Source organism: Sphaeramia orbicularis, chromosome 24 (genome assembly GCF_902148855.1).
Source record: "Sphaeramia orbicularis chromosome 24, fSphaOr1.1, whole genome shotgun sequence".
Classification (NCBI taxonomy): Eukaryota; Metazoa; Chordata; class Actinopteri; order Kurtiformes; family Apogonidae; genus Sphaeramia; species Sphaeramia orbicularis.
The window spans coordinates 37,486,218-37,510,650 of NC_043979.1; the positions used below are offsets into that span (position 1 = coordinate 37,486,218).

The 24,433-nt window shown below is 37.0% G+C and overlaps 1 protein-coding gene across 6 annotated transcripts in view; it reads left to right on the forward strand.

Moving 5' to 3' along the window:
- The window catches only part of utrn (utrophin), a 397,580-nt gene that overhangs the window by 48,799 nt on the left and 324,348 nt on the right, over positions 1-24,433 (forward strand). For all 6 annotated transcript variants that reach the window (XM_030127978.1, XM_030127982.1, XM_030127981.1 and 3 more), the window contains 13 exons: positions 4,350-4,580; positions 7,953-8,134; positions 10,175-10,325; positions 10,626-10,745; positions 11,928-12,029; positions 13,099-13,206; positions 13,384-13,563; positions 14,542-14,705; positions 14,806-14,929; positions 16,491-16,578; positions 17,229-17,473; positions 19,886-20,054; positions 23,593-23,720. In XM_030127978.1, coding sequence (XP_029983838.1) covers positions 4,350-4,580; positions 7,953-8,134; positions 10,175-10,325; positions 10,626-10,745; positions 11,928-12,029; positions 13,099-13,206; positions 13,384-13,563; positions 14,542-14,705; positions 14,806-14,929; positions 16,491-16,578; positions 17,229-17,473; positions 19,886-20,054; positions 23,593-23,720 — 1,992 coding nt within the window. The remainder of the gene's footprint in view (positions 1-4,349; positions 4,581-7,952; positions 8,135-10,174; positions 10,326-10,625; positions 10,746-11,927; positions 12,030-13,098; positions 13,207-13,383; positions 13,564-14,541; positions 14,706-14,805; positions 14,930-16,490; positions 16,579-17,228; positions 17,474-19,885; positions 20,055-23,592; positions 23,721-24,433) is intronic.

The following is a 24,433-nucleotide window of genomic DNA, read 5'->3' on the forward strand; positions in this document are numbered from 1 at the left end:
GCTGTAAAAGGATCGAGGGAAATGAGGGAATAAATTGGTGAGCACGGGAGTGTGTGTAGAAAGTTGTCAGGCAAGGATATTTGAACAGGAAACCTATCCGTGTACTGCTGCTGGGTGAGTTTAGAACGTGACTGACTCACTCCTACTGACAGTTGTAAGTGTACATGTGATATACTTCTACACAAACACAACAATCTCTGTGTAGTGTTGTTTTGTCTTAATATTCTGTGTTTTCCTTTAATCTCATACACTCACAGGGCAAATAGTCGCAGAGTTTTTTTTTATTCTGAACTCAAAAACTCCCAAAACCACCTCTTAAGTTTTTTATTGCCCGTGGGCACATACTTCACACACCCTGGAAAGAGTGCTGGAAAAGCCTTTTTAAATAGTGCTCAGATTGGTCTAACAAGAGGTTTACTTTCCTGGCACATTTCCTCTCCCCATAGGAAGTGATGCGTAATGCTGCTGGTAGTGAGAGCGGAGGAGAAATAAAGCCTCTTTGTTTTATCCACTGTGTTTGGATTCCACTTAATTCACGCTTCAAAATATTAGGGTGCGATCTGTTCTTTCTTTTTTTTTTTTTTTTTAATTATTATTGGTTTTTTTAGCTTAATTTTTATTTAGTTTTCCTCATACAAATATACCAGACATTTTACATACATAAACATATCTAACCAAACATCCCCATATGACATATATGGGAAAAAAGGATATCTGCAGTAGATAGATAGATAGATAGATAGATAGATAGATAGATAGATAGATAGATAGATAGATAGATAGATAGATAGATAGATAGATAGATAGATAGATAGATAGATAGATAAGCTTTATTACATACTCATGGTCCACATTAAAAAGCAAACAGATAAATACAAACACAATAAAAAAAAACGTCTATACTTTCAAGAGGCAGTCATACTAGTGCTTCCATAACAGAGATGTGTAACATACAGCAATATTGATTACAATTAGTCACAAATTAAACATGAATGACACTATAAAGAGGCAAAAAAACCAAAAACAAAACATACATGTAGATGACTACTTCTGAATGCTTATTGCATTAAAAGGTTAATCATGGGACTCCATCTCTTCATGAATAGCTCTCCCTGAATTCTAAGTACAGAAGTAATTTGCTCCATCTGACAGATTTCCCTCACTTTCTCAATCCAAATGTTATATGTGGGAGGTCCAGGTTTCAGTTATTATTGTTTTTATATAATTGTTCTGTTCAATGCTGACAACTCATATCAGAATGAGATGTAACTGACCTGTATTACCATCAATCAGGTGAAAGTATCCCTGCTGATCAGTGCAAAGCTATAGGCAACACATTACATGCTCCAGAATCACACCAGCAAAAGTGATGAATGCAGGGTTTCAGCTGAGCAAATCATCTGGTGATAATAAAATGTTCTGTTGAGCCAGACCGCAGCTATTTTACAGTCATTCTAGTCAATAAATAGACCAAGACTGCAGCTCCCTCTCTCTCTCTCTGCCTCTCTCTCTCTGTCTCTCCCTCCTTTTTCCTTCTGCTACTGCCACACTTCCAGATCTAACATAATGAGCTTACAGTATTTTGTGACTTATTCCAAATTGTCCTAAAGGTCACTGAATATTTTCGGCAGGTGACCTTTTCCTGCTTTTTCTACACGAATATAACTACTGTGTAGTTTCAGGCTGGAAAACAAAGGTCCATTTGACTTGTTACTGTACCGGCCCCTACTCATTAGTATTTAATTCGTCTTTGGCCTGGCATGAGTGCCACTGCCAAGACTTTATCTCTTGTTCATTTCTCTTCTAAACAGATTCTTACAGTGCATTCTGGGAAAAGTAACTCATATACACATGTAACAACCTCAGCTTTTAATTTATCTCACTGTACACCATCATACACCCAGGACACATTTTGATAGTCAGTGCTATTTCTAGAATGAGGACTGACCTGCCAAACATGGGCACCTCCCAGCATCCCATAATAGGCCTGGAGTTGTTGTGTTTTTTTCTTAACTAAGCAGGGCAGGTCACCCTGCATACACCACAGCAGCACAGGCCCCTCCTAGATGTCTGGTTCTATTTTAGACCCAGCCAGCTGATGTGCACAAATGAAAAGCAGAGTAAAGGACAAATGGCAGATGAGATACGGCTTCATTAAAAAAAAAAAAAACATTTAGCATTGACGGAGTTGCCGCGTCTCAGTATTCTGTCAATGTTGTAATGGGGGCAATATGAATTGGATTAACCCATAAAGACCCAAACTTCCACTGTCGACCAAAAGCATCTATTGATCTCAACTGTTCATCCGCTAATCCTATCAATACATGTAAATATTTGGTGTAAAATACAGTTTGTCAGCTTTTCATAGTCATCAGTTATGACCCATTTGGACGTTCAGAGGCTAAATAACGTGGAAACACTATCATCTTCTACAACATTGATTCACCAGTAAATCACATTGAGTTGGATCAATGACAGTGGATGGAAACACTGGATTTTTGTTCAGTTAATGATATATTTTACTGAAAAAGTCACTATTTCTTAAATTTTTTTCTGTTTTGATACAATAACCTCTGACTTTTCTCTGAGCTTTTATGAAAATCTACATGATCAGTCAATTAAGTATAGGAAAATACACAATTTCCACTGGAGAATATGCAAAATTCAGGGGATGATATTATAATAAATGGTGATAAATCACTTAGGAAAGGTTAAATAGAGAGAAAAATTCATTTGGGAACTACCACAAAAGTCTCACTGGGTCCTTTTGGGTTAATCTGAGAGATCATGTTATATTTTGGTGATGTTTCTGAGAGTACAATCTGATAAATGCTTACTATCACTGATTACTGATTATTAGATAGTAGTTACTGCCAATCATCAACATAAACACTGAAAAACTGGAAACACTGATCCTACAAGCCTCTGAAGTATGGCTGTAAGGAAATAGTGATATTTTTTGAATTTGGAATTACTGTGTGGAGTTTGCATGGGTTCCCTCCAGGTACTCAGACTCAGTTTTATTGTCATTTGATCAATGGTACATGATAGAACCGAATATAGTTACCCAGGTCTTGGTTTGTGGCATAAGAAAGATAAAGAATAAAATATAAAACAGAATATATAAACATAGACGTAGACATATACAGACTTCATTTGTCATTAAGATTTGCATCAAAATGAAATTACGATTAAATGGTAAGTAGGATAGAATAAAAATAGCATATAATATGCAAATAAATAAATGAATAAAAAAAATAGTAAGACAAATTCTTAGTATGTACAACATTTCACAATATGCAGTAACAGTTAAAGTGGTGGAGCATGTAGCAGCAGCATGGGTGGCAGCAACAGTGCATAAACTGGCATTGTTCAAGGTGCATGGTAGACAGTTTATGGGGACAGTATATCCTCCTGAGACCCAGAAACGCATTTTTGTCCTCTGTAGTGGACAAGAGTTTCACAGCTTTACTTAAAAAAAAAAAAAAAAAGAAGTCCACTGAAAAGGACATTATATATATATAAGAAAATGGAAATAAAAAATGTATCTGAAAAAAACTGTTGCATCATGTTATTTCCAATTAAGACAATTATTTAATGTAAAATGTGGAAAATATTTACTTACTGGGTCTCAGGAGGATTTGGGGGGGCTGAGCAGTGAGGTACTTTGGCTTCCTCCCACTGTCTTAAATTGTCAGTATGTGTGAAAGTGAGTCAATGGTTGTTTGTCTGTGTATGTCAGCCCTGTTATGAACTGGTGACATGTTCATAACAGGGCTGTTTGTAGTCAGGATAACCCCAACCCGACCCCCGACCCTCTCAAAAACTAAGCAATTGGGAAAAAGAACGAATATATGACTTACTATGATTTTATTGAGAATCTATTGAATGCAAAAGGAGATGGTTGCATAAAAAGCAAACTAATATTTTTGCTAATTCAACACATATGATAGTGTGTTTCCTAAAGTAACTAAAAAAGCCAAACTATGTCACCTGGCCTACAACATCAGACTATGCTGAATTATAACCAACCATTGTATCATGATGTAAACAGCACTGTAACACCAGGTTCTTGCCATCACACTCTGAACTCTAAAGGAGGGATGAGCAACTTTCTTAGTAGAGATTTTCCTTCATTTGGTGTTTGATGATGGTGATAGAGAGCGCTTTCCCATGGGTTTTCAGTTCGGTTGGGAGGATGAGAGCATATGATTCACATCCATTTTTATGTACATTAAATCAGACTGTGACACTTCATATCCCTTTTGATGTGGGTATTAGACATCTCCAACATGGTTTTCCTTTAATTCGTCATCCTCGCCTCACGTTTCATGTTTTGTGTTACTCAGAATGTACAGATGGAGGAAGCAGGAAGTAGCCCCCGGCCTGAGACCCCCAGCACCCTGACGGAAGCGGAGGGGGAGATGGAGGTCAGCCTGGTGGAGGTCGACCTGGACAGCTACCAGACCACACTGGAGGAGGTTCTCACTTGGCTGCTGTCGGCTGAGGATGCCCTGCAGATTCAGGATGAGGTGTCAGATGATGTGGAAGAAGTCAAAGAGCAGTTTCACACACATGAGGTAGGATATATAAAAGTAGATCCACACTGTTAAAACTGGGTACAATACAGGGTGTCCACTAGTGATCTCCCAATCTGGATTTTTTTTGCCAATACCGATCCGATACAGGCTTTTTACAATGAAATTTTGATTTAAATTTGGAGTCATTATTTATATCTTATAATACTATTATTTTAGTTGAGATCACAACTGGGCTGAATGTAGAACATGAACTAAAACAAGTATGACACCTTTGACTCTTAATAACCTTAGTATAACTTTTGTGCTTTCCAAATTCATACTGTGGGACAAATTAGAACCTTTGGCAAGCTGGTTTTGGCAGTTTGCCACTGCTGTTGTGCATCTACGGACAGGTCCGTTCAGGTATTATATGGAGGTGTGTTCCGTGCCATGTGTTAGTGATGCGTACATCAGCGGCTTACTCGCAGGTCGGGTTGGGGCGGGTCAAAAGAATGTCAGTTTATTTGCAAGGCAGGTTGGGTCGGGCCAAGTAATTCCACAAAAGCCCCACAGGCTGAAAAAAACCTGACTCGCACATCACTCCCGGACCTTAAAGTGAAAGTGAAACTTAAAGACACTTTACTAATTCCTCTAATTCACCCGCTGTTGTTTAGCTAATTTTCCTTTTCCCTACCTTCATAAACTTTAATTTGAGGGGGCAGGACGTTTGTTTACTTTGTGGGACCTTTTGCAATCGAATCACTGGTCCATTTTTCAATTACTACAAATGTTTAACCTTTACCTTTTGACTGAATATGTGTCATCACAACTGGATGACCTTCAGCCAACTATCATTTTCCAGCAAGATGGTGCACCACCACACTGGGGACTGCCTGTTGGTGGGTTTGTATATCAAAGGCACACTGGTGGATTGGAAGGATGGCCCAATTCCCTAGCCTCCTCGTTCACTAGATATCATTCCTCTGGATTTCTTTCTATGGGGTTATGTTAAATATATCGTGTATCGAACAAAGATATAGGACATCAACGCCCTGGAACAAAAGATCACTAATGCCACTGACACCACTGATGAGGCTATGATGCAGCCAACATAGCAATAAATCGAGCATTGTCTTGATGTGCTTCATACAACAACAGTCGCAGAAAAAATTATTATAACATCTGAAGTCATCAAAAACAATGGTTATGCAATCAAGTACTAACTCCTGTGTGTATCATGTGACTAAAACAGACAGAAAAGAAAACGTGGAATGCCTAAAAGCACTGTTTTTGTCAGTACAGTGCCATAGCTATTGATGTAAGAACTGAAGTGATTTTGGTTATTATCAAGAAAACCATGGAAAATGTCTAGATATCAGCTCTGAAATTAAACTCTTACGAGCTATTTTTGTTGTTATCATTATATTTGTCCAAACAAATGTACCTTGAGTTGTACCAGGCATTAAAATGAACAAGAAATTGAAGAAAGCAAAGGTGGCCTAAAAAAATTTTCTGCGACTGTAGAGGTATATTAAATGAGGCAAAAAACGTCTTTTGTAATAATTTCCACAGATTTGTCGATTCATTTGCCTATGTATTACATTTGTTAAACTGTAAAGAGACTTTATGGACACATCCATGCAACTCCGATAGATGATGAATACATGGCCAGTTTGTACTATGATTCTTCATTGAGAGAAATTGGAAGATCACATCCCCAAGATAAATGCCTCTCACAGTTAGTAGTACATGCTCCATACATGTTGGGAATGCCAGGAATTCTTCAGAGAACAGTAGTGCACAGCATCCCACAATGTTTGGCCCAAAGCATGCTTTTTGCTTGAGAAGGCGTAGTTGCAGGGTTTGTGTCTGTGCATGTGTGTGAAGGGGCTTTGGCTGGATTCCCTTGGCTGAAATGTGAATATTTGTGAAGTCTAATGTGTGGAATCCAGGTCAAAGTAGAAAGCTGGTTGTAAGACTGAGAGCAACAAGACCCAAAGCCTCTTTAACAGCCAGGCTTTTCAGCCTCTCTGAAAAATCAATCCTGTTTGTTTCAGCCTAGTTGTTCTTCTACTTACTCCAGATTCTTCACCAAAGCCTCTTCAAACACAATGTGCTCAGAGGTGCAGTCAAAAATGCTTACTCATCCAAAGAGCTCACGAAAACAGACAATAACTCAATTCAATGGCCTTTGTAGCGCTTAGTGCAAGAACAAGCTAAAAGCACATCCTCAGAGAAGTTATAAAGCATCGAACTTATTTTAACTACCTTCAGAAGCTTTTTCTCCCTTTTTCTTTTTTCTGTTTTACAGTTGGTCTTAGTTGGTTGCTTAACAGAATTATCTCTCAAGTTTATTCTCACTGACTCCTTAGACTGTTGCTATAACAGCATTTCTGAACACAAGTGCACAGAAGTGATGTCCAGTGCATTTGAGGTTGTTATTAAGTGCTTTTCCCAGTGAAGTTGGTTAGGAGGGATATATACTGCATCCAGATGTTGGTATGTTGGTGCCAAATGCCAACATGGAAGGATGGGTTATACAGTCGTGGAAAAAATGATTAGACCACCCCTTGTTTTCTTCAATTTCTTGTTCATTTTAATGCCTGGTACAACTAAAGGTACATCTGTTTGGACAAATATAATGATAACAACAAAAATAGCTCATAAGAGTTTAATTTCAGAACTGATATCTTGCCATTTTTCATGTTTTCTTGATAATAACCAAAATTGCTTCAGTTCTTACATCAACAGCTATGGCATTGTACTACCAAAAACAGTGCTTTTAGGCATTCCATGTTTTCTTTTCTGTCTGTTTTAGTCACATGATGCACACAGGAGTTAGTACTTGATTGCATAACCATTGTTTTTTGATGACTTTTGGTGGCCTAATAATTTTTTCTGCGACTGTAGATTCAGAAAACCTTATGAAACTTCTGAAGCCTGACACAAAGTAATTCTGCTTATAAATCTAGTGTCGGTAGAAGTGTTTTATTATGGCACTCGTGTGTAAAGTGTCAGTCTTGGAATTTTAAAGCAATTACTCCTTGCGCTGTCGTTGTCTTACAGTATTTCCTGAATTGAAGCCACACATTGGGCTGTTTCTCTCTCTCTCTCTCTCTCTGCACCGGCTCCTTCGTATTAAAAGTTTCCAGCCATGCACATGCACAGTTTGACTCATGCATCTGCAATGGAAAACATGTAGTCATCGATCAAGCTCTTAACTGGAACCGGTTCTTGCCTCCCATCCCTAGTGATTATATACGATTCCTCCCTTAACTCGACACAGAAACAGCAGGTTTCACTAAGTATATTATTCCATCTGTTACTTACACACATGATTTCATCTACACACACAGCTTGAACTCAAAATTAAAAACAGTGTCAAAGATTTGCTGTTAATTTCCACGCTTCACTTCCCCTCTTTCGCTAAAGGCCTTCATGATGGAGCTGACAGCGCATCAGAGCAGCGTTGGTAATGTCCTGCAAGCGGGTAACCAACTGATCGCTCAGGGAAACCTAACAGAAGAAGAAGAAGATGAAATCCGGGAGCAGATGAGCCTCCTGAACTCACGCTGGGAGAACCTCAGAGTGGCCAGCATGGATCGCCAGGCCAGGTACATACAGAGAGGGAGATTTCAGTATTTTTGCTGTTGTTTTCTTTCTTTCTTTTTTTTTTTTCTTTTACCTTTATTTAACCAGGAAGTCCCATTGAGATTAGGAATCTCTTTTGCAAGGGAGACCTGGCCAAGGTAGCAGCCATACACAGTCCGAACAACATAAAACACATACATGATATGCAATCAACAATAAAACACAATAACAACTATTTACTGTTTATTTGTTTCCAGTATGTTTATTCAGATTTTTTATGTTGATATTGCCTTCTTTTCTTAAAAAAGTGCAATATTAGCCTCTTTTCCACCACAGGAACTTTAACCCATAAAGACCCAGTTGTGTGGCAGCTCCCAAATGCATTTTTGTTTCTATTTAACCTTTATTAAGTGATTGATCACTATTTATTGTAATATTATCTTTTTTATTTTGGTTTTTTGTCATTGTAAATCATGTATTTTACTATATTTAATTTATTGATCATGTAGATATTCATAAAAGCTCAGATGAAAGTTGAGGGTTATATCAGAAACAGAAAACAAAGTAAAAGTGACTTAATTTATTAAAGATATCAATTACTGAACATAAAAAAGTGTGTCCATCCACTGTCACTGATCAAACTCCATGGGTTTTACTGGTGAATCAGTGTTGTAGAAGATGACGGTGTTTCCATGTTCACTACGGAGCCTCTGAATGTCCAAATGGGTCATATCTGATGACCATGAAAAGATGACAAAGTGCATTTTACACCAATTATTTACATGTATTGATAGGATTAGTGGATCAGAAATATCAAACATTTTAGATCAGTGGATACTTTTAGTCAGTGTTGCATGTTTGGGTCTTTATGAGTTAATTTTACCTGGAATTTTGCAAAACCTTAGGGCATTTCCACTGAAAGTATCCAGGTAAAAAACTTTCCCTCGATCCCAAACTTTTCTTGAAAAAAGTTTTATTTTTTTTTAGATTTCCAACAATTCTTGAGGGGCGGGGCTGTGCGCTGAAGAATGCTATTTGGTAGAACACACTTGTAGCGTTTGCACTTATGTTCACCCTCTATCTTTACGTAGTGTGCGGCTGCAGACTTGTTTATTACATTTCTACAGACTTCATTTCATTTGAGTTTTGATTATTTAGAATATGGAGCAAAACAAGTGAAGTTAAGAGAAGTGAAGGGACAATGATTTCTGTTTGCTGAATACGCTCTTTTTAGTGGTTAAAGTCGCTCTTTTGAGCCTGTTCAGCTTCTACAAGTGCATTGCAATCATCTGTCTGTCCATCTGTATACACAAAAGAGCCTGGATTTTATCAAAGGTATTTGCAGAGGACACTCAACATAAATTCAGCAGCACTTAGAGTTGACAGAAACAACTGAACCCCATTTGAATAAATTTCTCAAACCTTTGCAGTGCAGTGGAAACACAAACCACACAGATTACCAGGAATTCTTTTACCCAGTTAAATAAATTACTGGTGATAAGAGATCCTGGGAATGTCAGTAGAAAAGAGGCTTTTGACAAAGTAACACCAACACTTGACATGTGAAGGTCATTTTTTCTCCCTCATTGTCACTTTGTACCTTATTTATTTACGACTTTTGCCTCTGAAGAATGTGCAAGCCTGTAAGCTGTGTGGAGTTGACGACTGATAAGTTTATGATGCTCTGGACACACATACACACACTTGTTCATAAATTGTATTCTTGATGTCTATTAGTGAATGTTTGGAATGTGGTTACCCTCACCATAGGGTATTGTCATCAGTTCATCGTTCGTCCGTCTGTCCGTCTGCATGTGCAAAAACCTTGGCGTGGACTGAAGGCCAGGATTTTCAAGTGTGGGCATGTTATGTTTTTTGACGATATATGTGGTTGTATGTGTCCTGACTTTTTACCTATGGAAATGGTTTACTGCCCAGTCAATCATTATGGTGTATATGTGTCTGTGAGGCTGTAAAATATATGAAAAATGCAATGCTAAACTACATGTTGAGCCTGTTACACTGATTCAGGTTGTTCACCTCTCTACTGTCTTTGCCTCTAGGCTGCATGAAGTTCTGATGGATCTTCAACAGCAGCAGTTACAGCAGCTTTCTGATTGGCTGACGCGGACAGAGGCACGAATCAAAAAGATAGAGACGGAGCCGTTGGCTAAAGACCTGGAGCTTTACAAGGAACAGATAGAGGAGCACAAAGTAAATACGTTATGTCCTTCCTGCATGATTAACCACGGTCACTAAAATGTGGAATCAAATATCTAATGCTAGCAGTTGAATCAAAGGTTATTGTTTAGAAAATATCTCTCTGATCTCATTCTCATACTGTTATGAGACGAATACATGAAATCTTGTGATGATTACTTTGTCACATGTTTTATCCAGTGTCATGAGTCATACATTGTCTCTGTGTCATTATAAAGGAAAAACAGTTTCTCTGCCAGCTCTGTTAATGGATAATGTAATGTGCTGAATTCTTGTTTTTTTGTCTTTGCTCAGGAGCTTCAGAATGACCTGGAGGCGGAGCAGGTGAAGGTGAACTCTCTAACTCATATGGTGGTCGTGGTGGATGAGAACAGTGGTGAGAGCGCCACCGCTGCCCTGGAGGAGCAACTACAAGTAAGGCTGAATGTCAGAATCAGAATCAGCTTTATTGGCCAAGTATGTTAACACATGCAAGGAATTTGGCTTCGGTTTTTCTTTGCTCACAACGCACAATTTCAGCATAAACCCAAACACACTTAAACATAGACCTAATTTAAACAAGCATTCAGCTAGAAACAAGGACAACAATGGGTTGAGAATAGTGTAAGATAAATATGAAAATATATGTTTATGTTTATATTATTTACAGTGAGAATTCATATTGTCAAAATGTACAGATTAGTGCAAATTAGAGTTTTATACAGTGAGTGTCTTGTGAATTAGCTACAGTACTGGAAAAAAGTTTGTGGACACCTCATGCATTTGAGATATATTACATTTAGAATCACTCTTCATCATTAAACTCTGCCAAGTATTGTCCCATTCTCCAAACCCACATGCTCCTTTCTGCACATGCTCTGTTCCATCAAGGTCAAAACTGGCAAGATAATGAAATGCATCCAGGACCTGACATGTTGAAACTAACAAGACTCTAGTTTTGTCATTTTTACCCCGCCCCCTGAAGGGGAGGGAAGGGGTATTGTTTTTGGTTCAGTTTCTTTGTTTGTTTGTTAACACTCTAGCAGCAAAGCTATGGTTGAATTCATACCAAATTTGGTTTATAGATTGCCAGTGACCCAGAATATATGACATTACATTTTGGGATAAGTAGATCAAAGTTTAAATTTTTTTATTAATTTTTAAAATCTTTTTTCTTCTCCCATTTTCTTATAATGGGCAAAATTTCAAATGTCTATAAAAAAACATCTATTTGGTTTCAATTTACTTCAAACTTGGCAAATATACAGAGGCAGCTGACATCCTGACATCACCACATGCATAGACATGATAACATCAGCTGGATCCATGCTAAAATAACCTTCAGTATGTGCAACGGGCGGGATTTGTTGTGCTTGGCACCACTTGTTTCCCTATTAACACTAAACCCCAAAAAAAAAAACATTCGTATTTGTTTGTGTTAAGTCTGATGCTGCCACACCTTTTGAAACACAAAAAAGATTTCCCCCCCAAGTATTTCATGATAATATTTGAGATTGTATAAAATTGTAAGTGTGCCTGAAAACTTTATTGCTACTGTGCATCTGTATTTTTCAGAGAATATCCAAACGTATTGTAATGGTTTTGTTTATTCTTCAGTCTTTGGGTGAACGCTGGGCAGCTGTGTGTCGCTGGACAGAGGAGAGGTGGCACAAGCTGCAGGAAGTCTTCATGGTCTGGCAGCAACTTTTATCAGATCAGGTTTGACAGTTTGCCTCCTCTGTTTCTCTCACTACATATACAGGGTGGGGAAGCAAAATTTACAATGAACATTTAGTTGTTTTTTCTCAGCAGGCACTACGTCAATTGTTTTGAAACCAAACATATATTGATGTCATAATCATACCTAACACTATTATCCATACCTTTTCAGAAACTTTTGCCCATATGAGTAATCAGGAAAGCAAACATCAAAGAGTGTGTGATTTGCTGAATGCACTCGTCACACCAAAGGAGATTTCAAAAATAGTTGGAGTGTCCATAAACACTGTTTATAATGGAAAGAAGAGAATGACTATGAGCAAAACTATTACGAGAAAGTCTGGAAGATACTATTAAAGAAGAATGGGAGAAGTTGTCACCCGAATATTTGAGGAACACTTGCGCAAGTTTCAGGAAGCGTGTGAAGGCAGTCATTGAGAAAGAAGGAGGACACATAGAATAAAAACATTTTCTATTATGTCAGTTTTCTTGTGGCAAATAAATTCTCATGACTTTCAATAAACTAATTGGTCATACACTGTCTTTCAATCCCTGCCTCAAAATATTGTAAATTTTGCTTCCCCACCCTGTGCATCCACATGAATGTGCCTTTTTTTTCCACTTTTGTTTATTTGGAAAAGCAGGTCATTACAAAACTTCTCTTTTGGGTACATTTCAGTAGCCACACATTGAACTGAATGAAAATGCTAATCCAAGTTTTGTATTAGAATATATTGAATATGCCTTTTTACTTAAAAGAGTAGAAGTACAAATGCATAGAAATGAAATATAATTTTTACAGTTTGTTTTTGCTGAAGACAGAACATTAAATTCTTCCCAATGTTTTCAATTCAGTAGCAATGTCCTTCAAAGTGTACTTTTTACGGAACCATGAATGTTTTGTTGTTTAACTCGTAAATAGGCCTGTTATTTAATGTAAGTATCTACCTCTTTGCTGATCTCACATTAAATGTTCTTAATGTGTTTACAAGGCCGTGGACACTGAGACTCTTTGTGAAATGTTTGCTAAGTAATTGAAGTTAAAGTTGTTTTCTTACCTCTTCTGCAGAGTTTGTTTAGAGTGTGGCTGGCAGAGAAAGAAGAGGCCTTGAGTGAAGTGCAGACCAGCAACTTTAAGGACCAAAGTGAAATGAATACTAATGTTCGCCAATTAGCGGTAAGTTGAAGGTTACTGCCGCAATTATAACATTTATCCAGAAATGTGACATGTTGTATATTTAAGTTTAAAACAAGGAGCTGCAAAAACAGTTTCAGTGTTTTGTTTTTTGTTTTTTTTAATTCACCCTGCACCTTCTTTGATTAGTGAGGATAATGATCGATTTGTTATGCGTAGATACTAAAAGAGGATTTAGAAAAGAAGAGGAGGACTCTGGACCAACTGTCTGATGCAGGACAGGATGTGATATCACTACTGAGGAGCCCCGAGGCCGGAGAAAAGATCGAGGCAGACACAGAAGAGCTGACCCACAGATGGGATAATCTGGTGCAGAAGCTGGAGGACTGCTCCTTCCAGGTGGGTGAAGGCGTGTTTTTGTTCAGTCTTTGCATTAAGCTTTAGTTTGCAATTATACAGTCGCAGAAAAAATGATTAGACCTCCCCTTGTTTTCTTCAATTTCTAGTTCATTTTAATTCCTGGTTCAACTAAAGGTACATTTGTTTGGACAAATATAATGATAACAACAAAAATAGCTCATAAGAGTTTACCATACATCCATATAATGTGCAATGTATGTATTATGTATTGTATGTGTTATATTTGCACATTTTCTATACTAATTTTGTGTATATTTTTTGTAATTTTATCTTGTTATATTCCTCTATTTTACACAAACTTCTATTGCAGTTGTGGAAAAAATTATTAGACCACCCCTTGTTTTCTTCGATTTCATGGCCATTTTAATGCCTGGTGCAACTAAAGGTACATTTGTTTGGACAAATATAATGATAACAACAAAAATAGCTCACAAGAGTTTAATTTAAGAGTTGATATCTATCCATTTTTCATGGTTTTCTTGATAATAACCAAAATCACTTAAGTTCTTACATCAATATCTATGGCATTGCACTGATAAAAGCAGTGCTTTTAGGCATTCCGTGTTTTCTTTTCTGTCTGTTTAAGTAACATGATACACACAGGAGTTAGTACTTGATTGCATAACCATTGTTTTTGATGACTTTTGGTGGTCTAATAATTTTTTCTGCGACTGTATACTTTGACAAAACGGCAAATTTCTGTTGAGTTTGACCATTCCATCAAAAATGTTCTGTAATTATCTCAACCTGTAGGTGTTGGTACTAGTCATGATACTTCAAAAGCTGTTGTGTATGATTATTTCTGCCAAACTTTTGCCAAAGAAAGATAAATTTTACTTTTTTTTTTTTGGGTTGAGTATCATGAGAGAAATGGAAAAAATATGAGTATCTGTTTCTATTAATTATGTAAATGCACTGTTATTTATTGTGTTCCCATGTTTTTTTTGAATGGTTAAGGTAATGGAAGCTGTGACTGATGCCAGCATGACTCAGGTGGAGGAACATGTCGTCGTGGATACAGTTGCTGTGGTTGCGGCTGCATCAATCACAGACCAAGAGGTGGCCCCACCTGCTCCCCCAAAGAAACGGCTGGTGGAAACAGACGTAGAAGTCAGACGAGTGTAAGAACCCCAACACACACACCTGGACGAATTCCACCTCCTCTCTAAAAACTAAAATGCATGAAAACACACACCAGTAAATTCATGTTTTGTTTTCTAGGTTTGAAAACAAGCTTGGTGACTTTCTGAGCTGGATGAAAACCTGGAAAACATCAGCTCAGGCACTGGCCTCCACACACCCGGAGACAACAGCTGATAACTCAGACCTGCAGGGCAAACTCACGGTAAAACAGTCCTTCACAGTGCTTCAAAATGTGTAATTTACATGAAGTTAAAGGAAAAATGAGAGAGTAAATATTCTGAAAGGCACACATTATAGCTTAGTCTACACATGTATAATTTTTTAACCCATAAAGACCCAGTGCTACTTTTGTGGCAGTTCCCAAAATCATTTTTTCTCTATTTATTTCTGCCTTAACTGATTTATCACCAATTTTTTAAATAATATTATCCTCTGTATTTTACATTTTTTTGTGTAAATCATGTATTTTCCTACATTTCATTCAGAGATCATGAAGATGTTCATGAAAACTCACAGTGAATTCAAAGTTAATTTTCTCAAAACAGAGAAAAATGAAGTAAAAGTGACTTTTTCAGAAAAGATATTGCTAATTGAGTGTAAAAACAAGTGTTTCCATCCACTGTTACTGATCCAACTCCATGGGTTTTACTGGTGAATTAATTTTGTAGAAGATGACGGTGTTTCCACGGTAACTACGGAGCTTCTGAACACCCAAATGGGTTGTAATTGATGACCATGAAAAGATGACAAACTGTATTTTACACTAATTATTTACATGTATTGATAGGATTAGTGAATCAATAGGTATTAAACAGTTTATATCTGTAGTTAGCTTGTGTCGTTTGTGGCTGTTTGTTTCTAGAGTGGTACTTCTCTGAGACATCCCCAGATTTTCTTCATTGCAACCATCGTCAAACTTAAGGCAATACAGGGGATATACCAGTGGTTCCCAACCTTTTTTGGCTCCTGACCCTATTTTAACATCAAAAATTTGTGGCAACCCCAGACATTCAAAACAGAGACTTTTTTTTTTGTTGCTAAAATTAATTTGTTTTTGATCATGTCATAGTTTGCTACACTATGTTGCAAATAAACGTTAATTTTAGAGGACATTTAGTCTATATAATGCATATTATTATGGATGGAGGCAGTAAAGCCAGGTGTAGATTACTGCACAAAGTGAGAATTTTCTTTTTCTTGGTCACGATATGTACTGTCAGCCCAGCTTGGATTTACAAGGCTGACAATTAATACTGAACAAACAACTGAAATTATGAATTATGAAAGAGCTGCAGCATCTGAAACCAACCACAATGAACATTTGACAGATAAACAGAACCATAGTTCTGCAGTTTCACAACCACAGTTTGTCATGTCTGCTATGGATTGTGATTGGCTCTGTCAACTCACCATATATTTTTTTATTAGTAAGTTTTTTTGTTTTTTTTTTTCAATTACTAGAAATTTCAGGTAACCCCATTTGAACCTCATGTGGGGTTCCGACCCCAAGGTTGAAAAACACTGGGATATACTGTATCGGAAAACAATAGACTGTGGTTGTAAAACTGGTCATGGTTCATTAGAAAAAGATGATACTGACTCACATTATGACGTTAAAAGCATTCAGCACCTGCAGGTCTGTCTTCAGTGACCGAGTTGCATGTTTCCAAGAGGTGGAAACACAGGAAAAAAAAAGTACTCATTTAGAAAATACCCGTTTGCATGTGGACTTGGCTTAAATATGTGTTTACTAACCATTTTAGAGTTTGGAGTCGGAACTTGCAGAAAAAGAAGCCCCAGTTGGTGAGACAATCCAGGAGGGGCGAGGCCTTGTGGACCAACTGGAGAGAGGTACAGAAGAACCTAAAACAGCTCAAGAAGCTCATTTTTGTCAAACATGTTTTGCCAATATTTCTTCTGGCTTCTATGTACTGTGGGAGTGCACCGTTGGCTCTAACAGAATCTTCCACTTCCTTGTTAAATGGTGTTCATCTTGTAAGATTTTACTGCTTTTCCACAGCTGCTTGGTATTTTCTGGGTATTTACAAGCCTAAATTTTTTATTGTTATTCAGTTTAAGATGCCAGTATTCTGTTTGAGTGTGTTTACTGAAAAGAGCAGTAAAAATCTGTCAGCCTGCAGGGTGGCTGACTTTATATAACTGCTCAATGAAATGAAAGAGGCTCTCAGGGTTTTAATGTGTTTGCACTGTTCTGGAGGCAGCGATGGGTAGTGAAGCACCAGCGCTAAGTTGGAGTTGATACGTTAAACACAAGACTTTCCATTAAACCTGATGTGCTTTATTTCTTCATTTTTACTTGTTTTACTCCTTCATCCATGTCGTCTTCTCCCATATTTCTTTTCCACACTTGGTTTTATTTGCGATGTGATACTATAAATTAAACACACACACACGCTAGTACGTTGTGTAAATAAAGAATACATAATTATCGGTTAAGTTGCACTCATTATTATTATCCGTACCTGCCTTTGTCTCTGCAGAGGGTGTGTGTGTTGACTTGCTGAGGGCGGATATCGACCAGATTCAGACGGAGTGGGATGTGTGTGCGCGGGAGCTGCAGGCGGCCAGAGAACGGGTTCACACCCAGAGTCGGTTTAAGGCGGTCTCTGCAGAGCTGGCAGACCTGGACCGGGTCTTGGTGGACCAGGACTGCTGGCTGGACTCGACATCAGTGGTGGAAAAGTGTGATGAGGCCAAACTCCGAAGCCTGAGTGGTGAATCTCAGGTAACGGTCTTCATCTGCCCCAGTCCTGTGTTTTACTGTAGTATTAGGTTTTACCTCTTAACAAGAACACTTCGGTCAACAGGCAGTGGCAACTTAGTCATCTCTCACACCAGATCCAAGAAAGGGGAGGCAACTTTTATTGTATATGCCCCACAAAAATGGAACACCCTGCCTGATACAATTAGACTTGCCACATCAGTAGCCATTTTTCAAAACAGGTTAAAAATGTGCCTTTTTTGGACAGCGTTCTTTTGAGTTGTGTGTGTGCATGTGTGGTTGTGTGGGTATGTGTCCATGTGTGAGTTTAAGTGTGTGTACATATGATTGTTTACTTGTACTTGCGCTCTCTTTTTTATGAATGTTTTTTATGTTATATACATGTTGTGAAGCACATTGAGTCTGCCTTGTGCATGAAATGCGCTTTATAAATAAAGTTGAATTGAATTGAATTAAGCTTAAACCTTTATAGGACACTCATAGAAATACTCTGAAATTCAACATTTCAGCCTCAGTGTGTTATTGAAGGACCTAACAAGACTTTATTACATTTGTGAAAATTTTCAACATTTTTATTGTTATGTAGAAAAATCAAGGTCAGTGAAGTTACCATATTTGGTTCCTTACCTGTAAGTGGCTGGATCAGTCTATCTATCTATCTATCTATCTATCTATCTATCTATCTATCTATCTATCTATCTATCTATCTATCTATCTATCTATCTATCTATCTATCTATCTATCTATCTAAGAAGTAAATATAAAGAATACAAGAAAAACTCATGTAAGGTGAAAGGAGCATGTATTTTAGAACATTAGAACCAACGTTTTTAGAACATTAGACCAACATAAGTGCTGATCCAGACCCCTGTCCACATCCACATTATCCCTTTGAACATCATTCCTTACATTAGTACCATGACTTCATGGTACCTAACAAAGCAGGTACACTCACCGTTCATGCAGAGGTGGACCTTACAGACCCTGTAGACCACATTGGACCTGAGATCACTGTCCTCAACTGTTGCTGTCACTAGTCACTTTTCCATTGACCCTCAAAGTGCACGAATATAACTTGTGCACAAAAATTTACCTGATGGAAAAACGAAAATTTCGCCCAAACTCTTGTTTTTCGATGAAAAGTTTTTCATCTCGTGTCATATCGTGATAATAAACAAACAAATCATCGCATTTGTGATTTATTGGGAAAACTGACATTACGCACTTCTGTTTTTTCGACATTTAGTAAATATTGGTAAAGTTTTGCCACTACTGTCTTGTAATGTATGCAGAAATTACCAAAAATAGTCACTTGCCTGATAAAGGGTTAAAGTGGTCCTCTTTGATTCAATATCTGAATAAAACATGTAGACGTTAAAACATAACACGGAACATATTGAGATCAAAACTGTTCCAGGGCAGTAGGAGTAGTAGAAAAAGTTAGATGTGGTATAAACACACAAGTGGAAGGTGAACAGAGCAACATGGTTCTAATCTTTGTGCTTGTCCTGAAGGGTAGGGTTAGGATTTTTCCATCTGAGAGTAATTCACTCCATGCATGAAGCAGAAAGAAAAGCCTTCTTTCTTTGTGTTAGAAGTTTAAGAGCATGAATCAAGTTAGATAATTCTGACTGTGTTTCATGAAACAATATAAATACAATGCAAGCAAGTAGAGCATATGTAACATAGTATTTGTGAAAATATTCCTGTTAAAGGAATGATATTTTGCTTTTTTCAATGGAATTATGCATTTTAAAACATTTCCCTGTGGTCTACATAAACTGTAAATGCTATGCTTGGGTCTGAATTCTTCATTAATTCAACAACCACAGGTCCATCTTCAAAAATATTTCTGAGTAATGACACCAGAAATGTGTTTGTTTGAAGTTTGGACATATTTTCAGTTTTTACTACAATTGCTGCTGCTGATAAACAATTATGTCGTACTTGGAGAAATGTTCGTAAGAAGTCTTGACCTTCTATGTGCAAATGTCGTGACATAACTAGCTATAGACGTAACAAATTAAGAAGGAATTAAAACAGGTTTGATTTTTACAAAAATTAATATGAAGATAACTTTGCAGCACCTGGAGGGTTCAAATTCAAACTTTTTGAACTTTTAGGGTCCAAATACACAAATAAATAAAGACTAATAAAAGTGGGCTTAGAAAAATATGATCCCTTTTACTAAACTAATAAGATTTTCCCCCCAAAAAATGACAAACTGAAGCATAGTATATTATATGTGTGTCTTCCTGCTAAATCCTACACTAAACCTTTTAAAACAAATACAAACCTAACTGAATTTAAAAGCAGAAAGTCTGAACGAAGTAAAAAAACAAAAGTAATGAAAAATGCATACTTTGATACACCTGAATGAATTAATTAAAGTGTTGTTTCTTGTATTTTCCTCAGACCCGATTGGCCCAAGTCACTGCCCTGAGTCCACAACTGGAGTGTCTGTCTACTGAGGCGGCGTCACTGGGCGCCATGTCATCTCTCAGAGATACTGTTGTGGTCGTATCTGCACATCATGCCTCCACACAGCAGCGGCTACAAAGCACAGAGCAAGTGATCAGTGAAGGTACATACGCTGAACTATATGGAAATGTTCCATTAAACTGACGAATAGCAGCAGTACGAGGTGTTCACGGCTGAATTGGGCTCCGCTTTGAGACACTTTTAAGAAGCATTGTTTTCATCAAAATTATTGGTGGTGTTCTATATGTATTTTTTAGTCTGGTGTTTTATGTATGGTTTTAGCACTGACTTTTACCATGTGTTTTATATGCGATTTTACTGGGGGTACATGGCTGAAATTTCTAGTGTCTGCAACTTATGCTGCTGCTGTCTTGATTTTAAGAGATTTCAATCCCAACAAGTATTTTTTCCTGGTTAAATAAAGGTTAAGAATAGAATAGAATAGAATAGAATAGAATAGAATAGATCCTTATTGTCACTGTTACAGGAACTATGAAAATCAGTTTAGCAGCTCTGTTTTTCTTGTTAAGCGGCAAAAACACTCAAAGTGCAAGAGACTATAAAGCTATCACACACAATTATAATCAAAATATATACTATAAACTATTGATAATATACAAAAAAATCTCTACAAGAAATACTTAGACTCAGCTTTATTTTCATTCGATTAATGGCACATGATAGAACGAAATATAGTTACCCAGGTCTTGGTTTTGTAGCTGAAGAAAGAAAGATAAAAGAATAAAATTTTAAATATGATATATAAAAGGTAAGTAGGGTAGAGTAAAACTACCATATAAAAATAAAATAATAAAATCAATTTTTTTAAAATAATCTTTTTTATTGGGACACATTTTCAGTGTACATTTTCTGTCAGTACAGGAATAAGCATGTCAAGTTTTCCAAAAACCAACTAACAAACAAAAACTTAAACTGAAAAAAAAAGAGAGCCCCCACCACCACCACCCACAATGGTACACATTCACTTAATTAGGAGTGTTATTACTATTCTATTCTGTTATGTTTTCTATAGAATAAAATAGATTCTTAATATACACAAAATTACACAGTGTGCTGCAACAGTACAATTAAAAGCGAACTCTATACTACAGATTAAAGAAATATATACAACATATAAAGATGTATAGATAATGAATAAATAAAACAGCATAGAGGCATCATTGTATTTCAGAGAGCAGCAGGTCAAGAGATTTAAGCCATTTAAGCCTTTCTGAAAACAAACAAAAAACTAAACTCCCATCTTTCTCTACATGTTCCGTCTTCAAAGCGTTGAAGTTTATTTGGAGGCTGAAGACTGATGGCTAAGCTCCGTCTTGCAGGTCTTGTGTAAATTTGACATTAGTTTTATATGAATCCTCGGCCGGCCACACGTAATGGATGATGGCCTTATACGGCCTCCAAAAGCTCGTATACGTGCACGTTCTTAAGATCATAGCTCTGCGCCAATTCCATCTTTACCTGAGGACGTGACTTGGATGTGAAACAGTCCTGAAAATCAGTCACCGTTTTACTTCTGGAATTTACGTGTGCTCCTCTCGGCCAAAAAAACGTGTCTGTAAAGGAGGATGTGAAAGCCCTCTGATCCTGACCTTAGGTGTGTATACGTGTGCGAGTGCGTGTCTGTCTTTTTCGGTGCCTCTTGGGCTTTTATGACTGTGAGGATTTGGATGAGAGCCAAGGAAAACCATTTTGTTTCTGCTTGAGGGCAGCTTGCCTCTTACTGGGGCCCCCTCTCTTCCAGTTACGCTCCATCTCTGCTCTATGTGTATATAAACATAGCTGGATTATGTAAGCAGTAAATCACCTGGTAATTAAAATACTGACGGAGACGAGAAGAGTTGAACATAAGACCACGAGGATAAGCGCAAATAAATATAGAACTCAATGTAAACAAGATATAAGCAGACCTAGATGAGTAAATGCAACAGTTGATGTCTTTATATTAGGGAGTGATGGCACTTCAACCACGATTTTTGTTTGTTCACTAATTACAGATTTGCCTGCTATGATTGAAGTGTTTAAAAGCGGCCAAAAGCACAATTAGACTTAGTCTGTTGAGCAGCCGGTCCAACATGTGGGATCCTCCCTTTGCTTGGAGACACACATGTTCTCGCATATAAACAGATGGGAAACCCCAAAACCATCTTACTGCCCCCTTGTGGTGGAAAAGAGTTAAGAGTTTTGATATCTTAATAACACATTCTACAGGGTGTCCCATAAGTCTCCATACATAGGAAAAATAAAAATGTCTTGACATAAACCATTTTTATTTATATAATATGCTCTATATGACTGCCATTTTGTCAGGAACACATTTCAATGCGTGTCCTCCACTGCTGAAGAACTATAAAGAAGAAATATAAAGAAATACATGTTAGAACCATATATGTATGGAATGTATTATGTCTCCTATGTATGGAGACTTATGGGACACCCTGTATTTAAATCCATCATATCTTCTTTTTGAGCAGTAAACTCAAGTAGATACAGTCAATAAGGTTGTTTTCGTATGTTTTGAGCACAAAGAAGTTATTTTTTTTTCTCCACTTCATCATTACACGTTTGTTTTCATGATAATAATTAATGAACCCAAAAAGACCCAGTGCTACTTATGTGTCAATTCCAATTCAAAAATATTTCACTTTCTTTAGTGATTGATCACCATTTATTACATTATTCTCTGCATTTTGTGTGATTTTTTATGTGAAAATCATATCTTTCCCGTATTTTAATTCACTGATCATGTAGACGTTCATAAAAGCTCAGATTAAAGTTTTTAAAGGTTTTTATATCAGAAACAGAGAAAACTCAAGAAAAAGTGACTTTTTCAGCAAAGATATTAGTAATTGAAAATAAAAACAGGTGTTTCCATCCACTGACATTGATCTAACTCCATGGGTTTTACTGGTGAATCAATGTTGCAGAAGATGACAGTGTTTCCATGGTAACTACAGAGCCTCTGAACGTCCAAATGGATCATATCTGATGACCATAAAAAAATGACAAACTGTATTTTACATGAATTATTTACATGAATTGGTAGGAATGGTGGATCAACAGGTATTAAACAGTTTAGGTCAGTAGATGCAGCTTTTTGGGTTTTTATGGGTTAATTTAAGGGAACTTGAAGTAAAAAACCACCTCATTTTTTGCTTTCTTATTCATTTATCATATTGTCACCTTCCTAAAATATTTGTCTAAGTCATTGTTTCACATTTTTCAGGAAAAAATAAAAAACTTGACCAGAAATTATTTGATTATTTAGGCAAAAAAATAATTTTTGTGGCAATCATTTTATTACAGTTATATAAGACTTAACCAATTATTTTAGGACGGTGACGACATATGTATTATTTGAAGCTGTTAAATGAATAACCTAATAACATGTTCTGTTCATATACTTGATAATATCCTCCAGGAAAAAAGCAAAACAAAAAAGGGAAGTAAATGTGGAGAGATAAAAGCAATTAATAATAAAAATAGAATACACTAATAAAACACAAAAAAATATAAGATTTGCAAATGTACAAATAGATGTTGAATTCACATAACCTGTACTATGTTGTCATGTCTTCCAATTGTCCACTCTTTTCAGCCCTTTTTTTGTGATCTTGTTCCAGCCTTGGCTCAGCTTGAGGTCAGTCAAATACAACCCAGCCCTGTGGAGGCTCTGGAGGCAAGGATGGCCACTCTGAAAGACGGAGTTGTGGACATCCCCACCACAGAGGCAGCAGTGGAACGGGCTCAGGTGAGGATGTCCTGGGTAGATTGTTATGAAAACCATGGTAAACTTTTCATCACACATAAGTTAAATACTTATATCCTGCAGAAAGACCAATAACAAGGACGAAAATGTCACTTTTTATGTATTTTACCTTAATTTAACCAGGAGATACTTAAAACTTTTTTTACTTAAATGTCTGTTTTAACAGAAACGGCACATAACAACGGCAGTCTCTCTGGCGCTGCACTTTGCACTTTACAGCATTCAGATTACTGCAACTCCTGAACATTTTGAGATATCCACAAAATACAAACAGCATCGGAAAGCCGAGATCCTGAGCTTTCCAACAATGTATAGCACTTTACAGCAGCAATGTGGGACTCTATTACAAGTAGAAAGGAATTGTTTCAGAGACTTCCACACAGGCTAAAAAACGCCTGGAAATAACAAAAAATACAAAGCCATAATATGGATACTGAATGTTCAGGAGCAAAAAGCATGTTTGAGCAGATGTAAAATAGTTGAAAGTTTATTTCTACAATCAGAAAAAGTTTCGTTATGGACATTTACAGTTGTTTTTGATAATCAATATGCTAAAAACTTCATGTCTGTTTTTTTCTTTTTTACTGAAACACACCGTGTTAAGCATTTATTACTTATAATAATGATAATTAATGGCCAGATATGGAAAGTTAAATTCTTCCTGAAAACAAAGGTGCAAAAGAATGAGCAAAAAA